Source organism: Geotrypetes seraphini, chromosome 16 (genome assembly GCF_902459505.1).
Source record: "Geotrypetes seraphini chromosome 16, aGeoSer1.1, whole genome shotgun sequence".
NCBI lineage: Eukaryota > Metazoa > Chordata > Amphibia > Gymnophiona > Dermophiidae > Geotrypetes > Geotrypetes seraphini.
Genome location: NC_047099.1, coordinates 9,068,161 through 9,082,641, shown reverse-complemented (window position 1 = coordinate 9,082,641; position 14,481 = coordinate 9,068,161). Strand labels below are relative to the sequence as shown.

Here is a 14,481-nt window from a genome sequence, read left to right as displayed (position 1 = left end):
TGAATGGACTTAGGAAATATTAATGATTGTGATACCAAAAAAAGAATTTGGGCTTTTCTCACGCCATTGATTAAGCTATTGCTAAACAATGTTCACTATTGTTCAGTAATGCACACTGTTTATCAGTCAGTACACTACTGAAGAATAAAGCACACTATTCAACAACAGTGCACACTACTTAGTAGTAGTGTACGCTGATTAAGTAATAGGACACTTGATGAGCAATAGTATGCACTAACTACTACAATTAATTATTTCTATAGGAAATAGGGGAAAACGCAGGTACATTTTTGTACATGGGGCAATAGAATCTCACGTGACTTATTTAGAGTCACAAGGGAACACAGTGTAAATTGAACCCAGTTCCCTAAGATTTCAGCATATTGCACTAACCGATTCCATTTCTAGGTTGCCATTACGCTGCTTCTCCACATAAGCGAGACAGTCCCTGCTCTACTCTGCTTATAGTCGAGAGAAACACCCGTACAACAAGCAAGAGATTCTTGGAGAAAGTATTATAAAGAAGTCAAGATGTAAAAAAGTAACTTCAAAAAGGTGAGTCTTTTTGTCTGGATTTGAAAAGGACTTGAGACAGAGTGTGACACAGCAACTCGGGAAGTCCTTATAATGAATATTAATGTTCTCTAAGGACCTGTCTCATTTATGTATTCCTTCTATCGCATTTCTCTTTACCTACAGTTGATAAAGTGGAAAGAATGGCAGACAGGAATGAAACCAGAGTCACAGAATTCATCCTCCTTGGACTTTCTACCAATTCAGACCTACAAATCATAATTTTTGTGCTGTTTCTAGTGATGTATCTGCTCACTATATCTGGGAATCTTCTGATTGTGTTAACCATATATGTAGACTCTCACCTGCACTCTCCGATGTACTTCTTCCTCAGTAACTTGTCTTTCTTAGATTTAAGCCTTCCCTCGGTCATTGTCCCCAAATTTCTTGTAAACCTTCTCTTGCAGAGGAAAACCATCTCACTCAGTGATTGCATTTCTCAAGTGTTTTTCTTTCATTTTATTGAGGGCACAGAATGCCTCCACCTGACCCTGATGGCTTATGACCGATATGTTGCCATCTGCAATCCTTTGCGTTATACCATAATAATGAACAGACGAGTCTGTCAGCTGCTGGTGGTCTCTACGTGGGCAGGTGGTCTCATGCATGGCTTCGGTCAGGTATTTCCGGTAGTCCAGCTGCCCTTTTGTGGCCCTAACGAGATAGATCATTTCTTTTGTGACACCCACCCCTTATCTGCATTGGCTTGCTCTAGCACTTTCTTCAGCGAAACTGCCGATATGGTCAACAGTGGAATCTTAACCCTCATTTGTTCCTCGGTGTTATTTACATCTTACGGATACATCATCTCCAGTATCTTAAAAGTTCGTTCCGCTGAAGGAAAGATGAAAGCCTTCTCTACCTGTGCCTCTCATCTAGCTGTGGTCACTTTGTTTTTCGGGCCTCTTGTCTTCATGTACATGAGACCTCCAGTGACGTTTGCAGCTGACAAACTGCTCTCTGTTTTTTACACTATTGTGACCCCTTTATTAAACCCCTTCATTTACACTCTCAGAAACGAGGAGGTGAAAAAAGCCATGAGGAAGCTGGGAGGTAGGAAAAAGTCTTTTCTGGAGATGCAAATGAACTAAATTCCTGCTCATTTAACAAGGACACTTGTGCAAACCATCTTCACTCACTGAATGATGTACTCTCTTTGATCTACTATTTGTAATACTAATTATTTTTCCTTGATTCATTTTTTTTCAATGGAATTTACATTGAAAGGTTTAGTATAGCTGAATAACTCATGCCGTTGTTTGCAAAACATGGGAGCTACAGAGTATCTCTTGTTTTCTTCACAAATCCATCATCGGAGAAACTCCAGTGGACTAGTGACCAGCATTCCAGTCTCACACACCTTCCTTCACTGAAGGACCATGCAGCGATTTAAGATACCATTCCCATCCTCTCAAGGAGTATGTTGGAAGAGGATGTTAAACTCTACCTTTGAGTTGCTGGGACCACATATCTGGAATAATCTTCCTGCCTATCATGCACTGCCTGTTCAGGAAAAAATTCAAGACATATCTCTTCCCTCGGTAGACTCAACTCTTCCCAGCCTTCTTTATCCCACAGACTACCATCCTTAAACTCGCTTATCAACAGCACTATACTACAAATGTAACTCATCTTGCTGTAAGCTGCAATGATTCCTTGTTGAAAATTGCGGGATATAAGAAGGTGTATTGTATTGTATAAATGCTCAGTAAACCTACATTGAATTTTCTTTTTAGATTTAATGGCATTTTATTTCTAAGATATTTTGGGGTCAATATTCAAACTGTAGAAGGCAACAAGGCTACCTCAGAGAGTGGTTTCTTATTGGAATAGGGAGATAGAGATTGAACTATGCTGAAAAGAGCTGAGGAGTTACGGGTTGTAGTGATGTATTTAGAATAATATTCTTTTTTGGCCTGTTGGATAGCAGTTTTGTAATGAGTGGCTTTTTCCTTAAATAGGAGAAGAAAATTATTTGAACGAGTTTTGCGCCATTTATGTTCGATGGAGCAGAGTTGTCGGTGAAGGAGGATAAGTTTGTAGTTGTACCAGGGTTTTTTTTTTAGATACCCACCGATGCCTAACTTTCAGCTTCTCGACTAGAATCTGGGCCTCAATGCCAGGGCTGTATCTGGGTTCAGTGTAGCCACATCTAAGACTAGCGACCAAAGTCAGACCTGCTTTTTAGGCGGGTCTAACTGGCTGCTAGACTTAGCTGGCAGCCCGATGAATATTGGCGGTGACTAGCTATATCGTACAACATACCTGGTCACTGGCCAATCAGTGGGAGAGAGCTGGTTATCTCTCACTGAATATTGGTGGTCTGCAACTTAAGGCTATTTAACCAGCCTAGAACTGATTTTCCCCTTCCTCCTAATTTCCTTTTTCCTATATTAAGTAGAGCTACACGTATTGTATTTCTTCTTTTTTGCGTATGAGACATTTTTATTGTATACTGAACTTATTATTTTAGGAGAATATTTATTCACTTGTTCTCATTCCTTTGTTAATATTGGAAAAACCTGATAAATAAATAATTTAAAAAACCCCCGAAACAAATTTCCCCTATTGTACATCATGGCAACTATTTACAGAGGCTAACTCAGGGGTGTCAAAGTCCCTCCTCGAGGGCCGCAATCCAGTCGGGTTTTCAGGATTTCTCCAATGAATATGCATGAGATCTATTTGCATGCACTGCTTTCATTGTATGCTAATAGATCTCATGCATATTTATTGAGGAAATCCTGAAAACCCGACTGGATTGCGGCCCTCGAGGAGGGACTTTGACACCCGTGGGCTAACTGCATTAGAACCACTAGGGATACAGGTCGCCTTAGGAGGATGGGGTTGGGGGTTCACTCTAGGGGAAAAGCCTTTGTTTCTTAAAGGATGGAGGAGTATGAAGAAGATGGGATATTCTTTAAAGGTAAAGAATGATTATGCCATGCAAAGTCAGGTTGGGTTTCAAGAAAATGTTGAAAACGCAATTATTTGTAAATGCATTCTTATGATGAGATATTGCGTGATGTAATTACCTGCTAATGCTTTATCAGATAGATATTCTGGATCTTACAGCAAAGTTTTTAAAAATTTTTTGAACATGTATGTGCTGTCTAATATTTGTGACTGTTATGTAAACTGTATAGGATTTATACGGTATATAAATTTTTAAATAAATAAATATGTGGGTGCCGACAATTTTCAGCTTTTAAATGATCCTAAATTTGCCCATTTAGCCATGCAGGTGCTCACCCCCAAATCACTGGCACCAGCATGGCTCCTCCAAAACTGTCGCCCCTGATCTTCGCATTTTACGGGTGGTGAGAGGCAATATTCAGAGGCACTGCCTGGCTTAATGCCACTGAATATTATGGGATAGGCAGCCACAGGTGATTTAAGCTGGCAGGAGCCTTTCATGTCCACTGAAATCACTTTGAGCATTGGTCAGATTGTTCCTGGGAAGGGTCTCAAGGTGTGTCAGAGGGAGAAAGGGAATTTGAACCCTAGCTTCCCTCTTTCTCAGCCCATTGCTCTAACCACCTGGATCACTAAAAGACCCTCCCAACGTCTCACCAACTGGTAAGAAATTCCTTCTTGCACTGCATAAACAGAAAGATAGAGATTATGAGGGAGGAATCACAATAAAGACATTTTACTTTTGCAAAGTAGAACTTGCTTTGCTTCAAATATTAGGAGGCATTTTATTTATTTATTTTAAACATTTCTATACCGTTTAAAAGTAAACGGTTTACATAATTTACATACATAATTTAAAACAAAAACATAATAAAATAAACATACAATCAGTCCTCAGAAATCATGACTACAAAATAATACAATAGCTTTGCATAATAAAGATCATGAATAGTTTATCAACTCCAGCAGAGAGGAAAATTATTGGCTAGAGAAAGGCATCCACAGATAACTGCGTCTTAAGTAATTTTCTAAACATGCCCCTTTCATGACAAAATTCTAGGGACAGGCAGCGAGTCATCATGAGGACCAGGCCTAATAGCAGAATCCAAAGTAAGATATATAATTTTGTGCTTAGTTTAGCTGAGAATTCACAAGGCAAAAGTAGCAATCTTTAATATGGTCTCGTGGTTCCCTCCATAATCATTGGGAGTGCAAATGACATCGCTGCCTTTCGTCGATTGAGCCAGTCACGAAGTCCGTTGAAACAACTGATACAGATGATATGTGGAGCCCAAGACTTATCCTGGTCACCCAGTGGACAGCCACAGTATAATTTGTATACCTTCTTCAGATCTACGGTAATTGGGCGACGCTGTGCTGTCATCGTGAATGAACCACAGACGTAATAGAAACTATCTGGATGATTAGTACAATGGCTTGGCATGATAAAGACTGATATTAATCACCGTCTGTAGCATTAAAAAAAAACCCCAAAGACAACTGTCATTAACCCTCCTTATACAGTTATCCTATAAATGCATGATATATCATAGAAACATAGAAACATAGAAATAGACGGCAGATAAGGGCCCACGGCCCATCTAGTCTGCCCACCTTAATGTCCCTCCCCTACCTTTGCCCTGTGAAGAGATCCCATGTGCCGATCCCATTTTGCCTTAAAATCAGGCACGCTGCTGGCCTCAATCACCTGTAGTGGAAGACTATTCCAGCGATCAACCACTCTTTCAGTGAAAAAGAATTTCTTGGTGTCACCTCGTAGTTTCCCGCCCCTGATTTTCAACGGATGCCCTCTTGTTGTCGTGGGACCATTGAAAAAGAAGATATCTTCCTCTGCCTCGATGCGGTCCGTAAGATACTTGAACGTCTCGATCATGTCTCCCCTCTCTCTGCGCTCCTCGAGCGAGTATAGCTGTAATTTGTCAAGCCGTTTTTCGTATGTCTATAATTATATATAATGAGCCTCATTACAAAAAGTGACTTGCTAGTGAAAAACTAAACAGAGATTTGAAATCAGCATGAAAAATACTACAAAACCCACCCAATATTAACTCTGATGAAAATTATGTGTTGACCTGTGTAATTAGCAGATCACTGTCCAAGGTACTGAAAAACAAAGCCAGAGAACAGGTCAGCACTCAGATCATGATATTCTTTTCCCTTAATAAGTTGAAAATGCAATGACTTGAGATATAAAGATATATTCTTTTTAATACTAAGCAGACTTATTGACATCCCAAAGTCAGTATTGCTCATGAATAGCCATATTGATTTAACAATTTGGTAGGACAGTAGTCAATATCAGAGGAATGTTAAAAAAAATTGCATGTTTTCTTCTACATAATATAACATAAAAATCCACTTGTATACTGCTATACTTTCAGTTCAAAGTGGTTTACAGAGTAAAGAAAGTTGTAAAAGCATGACAAATTATAAACTCATTTATAAAATTAATCAAATAAGTATGTCTTCAGCATCTTTCTAAAGACCTGATAAGAACCAGAATCCTGTATTAGTTTACCAAAACTCTAATGCTAGAATTCTTTGAAAAAAAACCCCAACTTGTAGACACAACCTTTTGCTGAAGGAAATGTAAATATAGTAAGCTTACACAGTGATAATTTTCTATCAATAAATTTGAAATGACAAAGTAATTTGACACAAGGCTATACAGCATTTTAAAACAGAAACATCCCATTTTTAAAGAGTATCTATCTATCTATCTATTTATCTTTCTACCTGCCTTGGTTTCAGTATGGTGATTCTCTATCCATGCTGCTTACTTTCTGGCAACCAAAGAACCCTGTTGGCTGTCTTGGACCTGTATATTTCGTGTATGGAAGCATGTAGGCTCTGACCAGCCATGATTTCCTTTAGACTCCATGATGCTCTTACCTTTATAGGGGTGCAGGAATATCACAGGTTCAATTTTGAGGGGCTATACCACTGGGAATACCACAGATATAAAAGAAACAGAGGTATTCAGAAGAGCCAATGGAAAAACAAAACAGGTTGTGATCAAAGATTTTATTCTGGTAAGGACCCAACATGGCTGGGTTTCGGTAAGGTTACCTTTATTCAAGGTGACAGAATCTCAAAGATGCACTGTACATAATCACCTATAGATTTTTAGCTACTTTGGTGGATATTCTGCTATTACTGCTATAATTGTGTTCTTGTGGATTAGTTGGGAAGTTAGCTAGACTGAACTCCCAAATTCAAGCACTTTTGGAAAGCTGCCTTTATCATCTGTGATTACCATCTCTCTCAACACTTCAAGAAGGCAAGTCTTGTCACAGTTGTTCATGCTCTTTAATGATGACTGGATTATTTCTAATGCACTCCACACTAGTTTAACTTTGATGGGTTTGGGCTTCCCCAACAGATGCTACCAGTAAAATGCATATACATACAAAAATCAGGATTTTTCAATATTGTTCAATAGTTTCACTAATCAAAAATTGATTAGATATATACCATACCATACAAAACTATTCAATTGCTAAATATATAAATGATTAAATATTTTATTATTAATCAAAACCTATTCAATATAAATACTCAAATACACAAAACATACAAACTAATAACACACAGAAGCCTCAAATTCATTCAATCATAAAACAGTCCACCATTCAATAGAAAAATACTTGAAATTCCCACGTGGTTGTCATTCAAGTCATTAAACTTGCAGTTCATTCCTATTGTAGTTCGACTTGATAGTTGCTAAAACATAACTCCCACAATCTGTTCAAATTGTGAACGAAGATGTAATTCCCCACAACTTGTTCAAATTGTGTCCAAGAGGATTGTATCCAAAATAATTGCTCAACGCGAGACCGTGTTTCGCCTCATCGGCATCCTCAGGAGCATAGAGGTTAGAGACTCCGTCTGTATACTCACCATATTACAATCTCATAGACATCTAAATGAGATAGGTGTTCCTGGTTTGGGGACTTATCTGATTTAGCTGCCTATGAGACTGTAATATGATGAGTATACCGACGGAGTCTCTATCCTCTATGCTCCTGAGGACGCCGATGAGGCGAAACAAGATCTTGTGTTGAGCAATTATTTTGGATCCAATCCTCTTGGACACAATTTGAACATGTTGTAGGGAATTACATCTTCGTTCACAATTTGAACTGCAAATTTAGGACTCCTTTTCAAAAGCCGCGCTAGCGGCTTTAACGCACTTACTAGAATAGCGCACGCTAGCTGGAAATCTACCGCTTGCTCCAAAGGAGGCGGTAGCGGCTAGTGTGTGCGGGAATTTAGCACGTGCTATTCCACGCATTAAGGCCCTAGCGCGGCTTTCTAAAAGAAGCCCTTAATGATTTGAATGATAATGACATGGGAATTTCAAGTACTTTTCTATTGAATGGTGGACTATTTTATGATTGAATGAATTTGAGGCTTCTGTGTGTTATTAGTTTGTATGTTTTGTGTATCTGAGTATTTATATTGAATAGGTTTTGATTAATAATAAAATATTTAGTAAAATACATATGAGATGGCACCTTTCTATGCACATTTTTTAAACTTCATATGCAATTTTCTTAAAGCTGATTTAATTATTTTCTCTCTCCTGTTATCCTGTCATATCTGTCTATATATACACTCTTCAAAAAAGGTGGTGAATAAAGTCCTGATAAATAAATAAATAAAGGGAACAGGTGAGATTGCAGGAATAGGATACAGCTGTGTAGGAGGACGAAGAAAAATGGATTGTAAAGCAACAGTTGGTAAATTGTAGGCCAAGACCTCAAATGGAGTCATTGTAGCGCGCGCTAAGCCCGCTAGCGCACCTTAGTAAAAGTATCTACGAATCCAAAATGTGGCCCTGAAAATGGTTTGAGTTTGAGCCCACTGCTCTAGGGTATATGGGAGCACTCAGTTAACATTACAATCATGGAGGTCGATTTTCAATTGCAAGTTCTGTGGGACTTCCAGAGGTGAGCCTGCCCCTTGTGATTGACCAAGTATGTACTCTGGCATTCCTTTGAGGGACTATTAAGTAAAATAGATTGCAGATCTCTTTTCTTCATATGATTACATTTCTTGCTCCTGAAAATTTCAACAAGAAAAAAAAGTCGGTCATAAAATGATTGTATCTAGTTTTTCATGCAAGATTGATCACAGGGACTCCAGAGGCTCCAGCCTAGTTTTGTGTTTTTTTTTGTCACAGATATGCTAGGGAATAGTGTAAATGATGAAGTTGTTTATCCGTTTGCTTCTGTTCAGATCCTCCAAAGATTATAGTCCCCTGTGTCCCAACTATGGTTTAAGTTCATCACTTTGCTGCCTACTGGAGAAGAGCCTTCAGCATGTCGCTGTTGGCAGAGCTAGAGAGACAGAACATCTAGTCTCAAGAATTCTTAGATTTACTGTACGTAGAAATTAAATTTTGTGGTAATTTTCAGGAATATGATTTATATTCCTGAAAGCAGAAATCATCAGTTCAGATGATGACCTCTCCAAATACTGTGGTGTAAGTATGTACCTTTATTTCCATTTATTTTTATTGCTTATACACCTAAATATTTATTTTGGTTTTTGATATATAGTGAGTGAGTATTTTCTGTCCCTGAAGATAATGTAATCTGAGTTGTTATAGGAGGAAATGAAGACCACAATTGCAAGAAGCAGCATTGGGATTTGAACTTGGGTCCCCAGGTTCTCAAACAGCTGTTCTAACCGTTAGGCTCCTCTTCCACTATAAACACCATTTGATAATATACTTCATTTACAGGATAAAGCTGGGAAACACCAAAAGAATATCTGTTCAAGAAGGGGATAAAGAATATGCTATGATTTTAACTAGTATCAGGCTTTTCTGCCGGCTTTAGAATATATTCATCTGCTGTCTTGTTCACCTTGTTTCTCCTTCTCACATCTCTTGTGCTCATTGTCTTTTCAACTCTTTCTCTGCTCTGTTTCCGGTTTTTCTGCACATGTTAGAAGGCATGACTTCAGTTTCGACTCATGCCTCTTCATGTCAGTTTCTCTTTGGTCACAATTAGCAAGCACTTTCAAATATGTATCTATTTCATGACCTGTTATTCCTTCTTCTATTTGTATGTTTTGTTTTTTTTGAAAAATTCAATAAAAAAGAACAATCATTTCCAAACCAACCTTGACTAGAAAATCAAGTATGTATAGGAAGGGTGGGAAGGCCATTGTCAGACTGGAATTGTATTGCTAGGAAGGTCATTTTTTGATCACATAAATCATTAATTCAATTATTTACTCTTCCTCTCTTTTTTTAGCTGGTGAGGTAAGTGCTCCAATGCTCATAGGAATTCTATGAGCTTCGGAGTATATACTGCACCGACCCATGCTAAAAACCTCTAGTGTAGCTTGATATAAGGGGCCATTTTAGGTTCAGACTAAGATAAAACAAATTTCATTCCATTTAGAAGAAAAAAAACTTATTCAGTGGAAATATTGTGAGATAAAAAGTTTCACTGATGATTATCTCCACTTAATTAAATAATAGCTTGAGAGAACTGATGAACTTGAATTTAGGGAAATGAGGTCAATGGGTATCACACAGCAGTGGCATAGAGAGGGTAGGAGGCACCATGGGCAGGGGTGCTCCCCTGCTTTTTTCACACCCCCAACCCTTTCCCACACCCATGCCATAATCAACTCCCCCTTTCTCCTGGTACCTCTTTAAATCTTCACTGGCAGGAGCAGCTTCTCCGGCCTGCTGCTCGTGTTAGTGTTGGCATTTCCTCTGACATCACTTCCTGGCCATCGTAGTCTCTCGAGACTACGACGGGAGCTCAAGGCAGCCATTTCCTATGAGCGATCTGCACGGGGCAGGAGTGTGGGAAGATTGCTCCTGCCCCGAAAACCCGCTAGACCACCAGGTAAGGCTTAAGAGGCGGGGGTGGGGGGGGGGTGCTTACAGGGCTTAAAATAGCCCGAAAAATTAAAATGTGTTTTTTGTTTTAAAATCGCAAATAACCGAATCCGTGGATGCTGAAACCACGGATTTGGAGTGGGAAGTGTAAGATTCTAGGAGATTGTATCATAGAGAAGTTGTTCAGGTATAAAAGTCATTCAAAAAACTTGCATTTCAAAAAGACTGAGCATTACACATCAACTCAGGAAGTCTTTTTTCTTTCTTTCTTATATACCGTTTATCATACAGGTATCTAAACAGTTTACAATAAAATGAAATATATATTAAAAAATATTTTAAAATTACAAACTTATCTAAACTAAGAAAAAGGGAATATTTTACGCATTGGCGAACATGATACATATTCTCTGAGCATGTTTCTCATTTTATCTCTTGTGTTTCTGCTTCCCAACAGCCAATAAAGTGAAAGGAATGACAGTCAGGAACGATACCAGAGTCACACAATTCATCCTTCTCGGACTTTCTAGCAATCCAGACTTGCGAATGGTATTCTTTGTTATGTTTCTGGTGATGTACCTGCTCACCATAGCTGGGAATCTGCTTATTATGATCACCATATATATAGACTATCAGCTGCACACTCCCATGTACTTCTTCCTCAGCAACCTGTCTTTTATAGATCTGAGCTACTCCACAGTCACGGTCCCCAGAGCCCTTGTTAATTTTCTCTTGCCTAACATAGCTATCTCTTTCAGAGACTGTATAACTCAATTGTTTTTCCTGCACTTCATTGGGGGTGCCGAATGCTTTCACCTGAGCCTGATGGCTTACGACCGCTATGTTGCCATCTGCAACCCTTTGCGTTACACCACAATAATGAACAGAAGAGTATGTCTACTGCTGTTGATGTCTACTTGGGTAGGTGGTTTCATTCATGCCTTTGGTGAGGCCTTTCCAATAGCTCAGCTGTCCTTTTGTGGTCCTAATGAGATCAATCATTTCTTTTGCGATGGTAACTCTTTATCTGTGTTGTCCTGCTCTAGTACCATTAACAGTGAAATTGCTGATAGGGTTGATACTGGAATCTTAGTCATTGGTTGTTTTTTGGTGTTGCTCATATCTTATGGATACATCATCGTTGCTATCTTAAAAATTCGTTCAGCTGAGGGAAAGCAGAAAGCTTTCTCTACCTGCGCCTCCCACCTCCTGGTTGTCTCTTTGTTTTTTGGCCCCATTTTCTTTCTCTACATGAGACCCCCAGTGACATTTATAGTTGACAAACCACTCGCTATTTTTTATACCATCATAACTCCATTTTTAAATCCCTTCATTTACACTCTCAGAAACGAGAAGGCAAGAAAAGCTATGAAGAAACTGGGAGGTTGGAAATTATCTTCTCTGAACAAATAAATTGATTTCCTATACTTTTAAAGAAAGACACCATTGTGTAAACTACATGTTATCACTGATCGATGTTTGCTCCTTAATCTACTCTTTTAAATTATGAATATTTTTCCATTGATTCATTTTTAAAAATAGAATTTTTTGGCTGAAAATCTAGTAGAGGTGAATGAATTATTCTGTTCTTAAAGAAAAGTGGGAGATATGTCACATCCACCCTGGCCCAGAGCGCTAAATTTGATGATGACTTTAGAGGGGAGGATGTCTATTATTCATGTTAGAATTGGAGCATCAATGATGTCAGTGGCGGGTGTCAAACTTTGGAATGCTCTACCAGGCATACTGCGATTATGTGTTGGAAAGATCAACTTTAAGATACACTTTAATGCTTTTTTCATGAAAATGTTGCTACTTCTGTTCTTCCTGTAAGATACAGTGTCAACGAATAGCTGGGTTTTAATTTTTGACAGTTTTATTGATGAATGTTTAATTGATACGATGTCGGTCCATTGTTTGTTTAAATCTATGCGACTAAAGGGCGATTAGTATATTATGTGCCTAACCAATATGTTAACCGCATAGTTTTATGCGGTATATAAATTTTAAAATAAATAATAAATACATTTAAAAAATGTGACGATGCTGCTCTGACGCTCATAGGAATTGTATGCGTGTTGGAGCAGTGTCAGAACATTTAGCGCTCCGGACCGCGGTAGAAGCCTCTATCACAGTTACCCCCTCTTTTATTAAGGTGCGCTATGCTTTTTAGCATGCGGTAAATATTAGCGTGTGCTAATCACGCGCTAAAACGCTTAGCGCCCCTTTGTAAAAGAGGGCCTTAGTAAAGGAGGGTGGGGGTGGTAAACTTGATTGTGTTAAAATTTTTTTGAAATGTAGTAATTGTTTTGTTCTAAGACCCTTGGGGGGGGGGAGGGTGATTTTCAGCCCATGGAAGTAAATGGCTTGTGAGCTACTTTCAGTCATGGACTGACCTAAGCCCAGATATACATTGCTGGGGCTTGGAATGATCCTGGTATTGAATATCCTGACATGGCTACTGCCCAGTAGCTAATCGGGGCACCAGCAGATGCTCAGACTGGTGCCTGGTTAATTTAGTGCTTAACCCCCCTCTCCTCTTTTACAAAACTGCAATGCTCTGCGCTGCTCCCAAAACTCATAGGCCCTCTTTTACAAAGGCACGCTAAGCGTTTTAGCGCATGTTTAGTGCATGCTAAATCCATACATGCGCTAACCGCTAATGCGTCCATAGGATGACACGCACGCGTTAGCATTTAGCGCGCAATAATATTTTTCGTGCGCTAACCTTTGTAAAAGAGGGGGGATAGAGCGTCGGGAGTGGCACAGAGCATTCAGCGCACTAGTCTGCACTAAAAACCGCTATCACGGTTTTGTAAAAGAGGGGGGAGGGGGGAATTGGGACAACTGTTTTACGTTCATACTTTATGCACCTACTCAGCAGAACGACTATTACTATTAAATGGCTACGATACCACCTTAACCTATTTGATTCCCACTACAGCTCCTTCTGACTCTGGGCAAGTCACTTAACCCTCCATTTACCCTGTGGCCCCCTTTTACTAAACCGCGCTAGCGTTTTTTAGCGCCGGGAGCTGCGCCGAATGCTGCGCGCTGCTCCTGATGCTCATAGTGTTCCTCTGCGCGTCTGGCGCAGCGCACAGCATTCAATGCGGCTCCCGGTGCTAAAAACCGCTAGCGCAGTTTAGTAAAAGGGGGCCTGTATATAATATGTCAACTGCTTTGATTGTAACCATAGAAACATAATATATCACCACCTTTCTTTTTTTCTCTAAATATTTTATTCAATTTTACATAATATCCACAAGCAAGTAAACAATATTAAAACAATGGATACAAAACATTCGTAATGAGATGCTGTAAGAAGATTATTTTAACAAGCAGCAAAAATATATTAATCACAATATTTAAGTAAAGATTCCCAAATTTTGTTAAATCTGCTCAAGTTACCACGGGGTACTTTTATTAAGGCGCGTTAAATCAGTTAGCATGCCTTAAGAAAAGGACCCCACACTAAACTGCAGGTATTTTCTCAAATTTAACATATAAGCACACCACATTCCACCAATTTTTGGCAATCTAACTTAGAAGAATCTTTCCAATGGAAAAAGAACAGATTTAAGAGTTTTCACAACCACATTTTTCAGAAGTTGGGCAACATTCATATCAATAATACCAAAAATAATCAATCTATAAGATGAAGGGTGTGAGCTAGAAAGCAACTCAGAAATGGTTGACCAGACTTTATCCCAGTAGTCAGCCATATAAGGGCATGTAAAGAACACATGCTCCATAGTGCCAACCTCCAATTTGTAGGACCAACAAACATTCCTTTGTTTATCATGTTCCAGCCCAATCCCCCTTTCCGTTCCCATTTACTCATCTTCACACACAGTTTTACCCTAACATATATACGTAGTTAGACCTGGATTCTCTAAATGGTTTTCAAGGGTTACCTTTCAGGTGAATCCTTTGAGGTGGCACCTAATGCCACTTTTGACGTTATCCATGCCTACAGTGGCATTAGGCGCTGTAGATCACCTACAAAGGCATGATTCCAGCACCAAGTTTTTGAGCACCATTAGGCGCATTGAAAATCTGTTTAAATGGCATTTTTCACTTGGATCTGACACCTAAGAAATGAC

General features: G+C 39.1%; 2 protein-coding genes across 2 annotated transcripts; both read left to right on the top strand.

Annotated features, from left to right (window-relative positions):
* Positions 1-815: 815 nt before the first annotated feature.
* On the top strand, positions 816-3,099 carry LOC117350515 (olfactory receptor 4E2-like). Its single transcript, XM_033924812.1, has 3 exons — positions 816-1,167; positions 1,453-1,626; positions 3,047-3,099. Exons 1-3 carry the CDS (start codon positions 816-818, stop codon positions 3,097-3,099), a joined length of 579 nt encoding a protein of 192 aa, XP_033780703.1.
* Positions 3,100-3,462: 363 nt separating this feature from the next.
* On the top strand, positions 3,463-11,788 carry LOC117350514 (olfactory receptor 4E2-like). Its single transcript, XM_033924811.1, has 2 exons — positions 3,463-3,499; positions 10,833-11,788. Exons 1-2 carry the CDS (start codon positions 3,463-3,465, stop codon positions 11,786-11,788), a joined length of 993 nt encoding a protein of 330 aa, XP_033780702.1.
* The last annotated feature ends 2,693 nt before the right edge of the window (positions 11,789-14,481 follow it).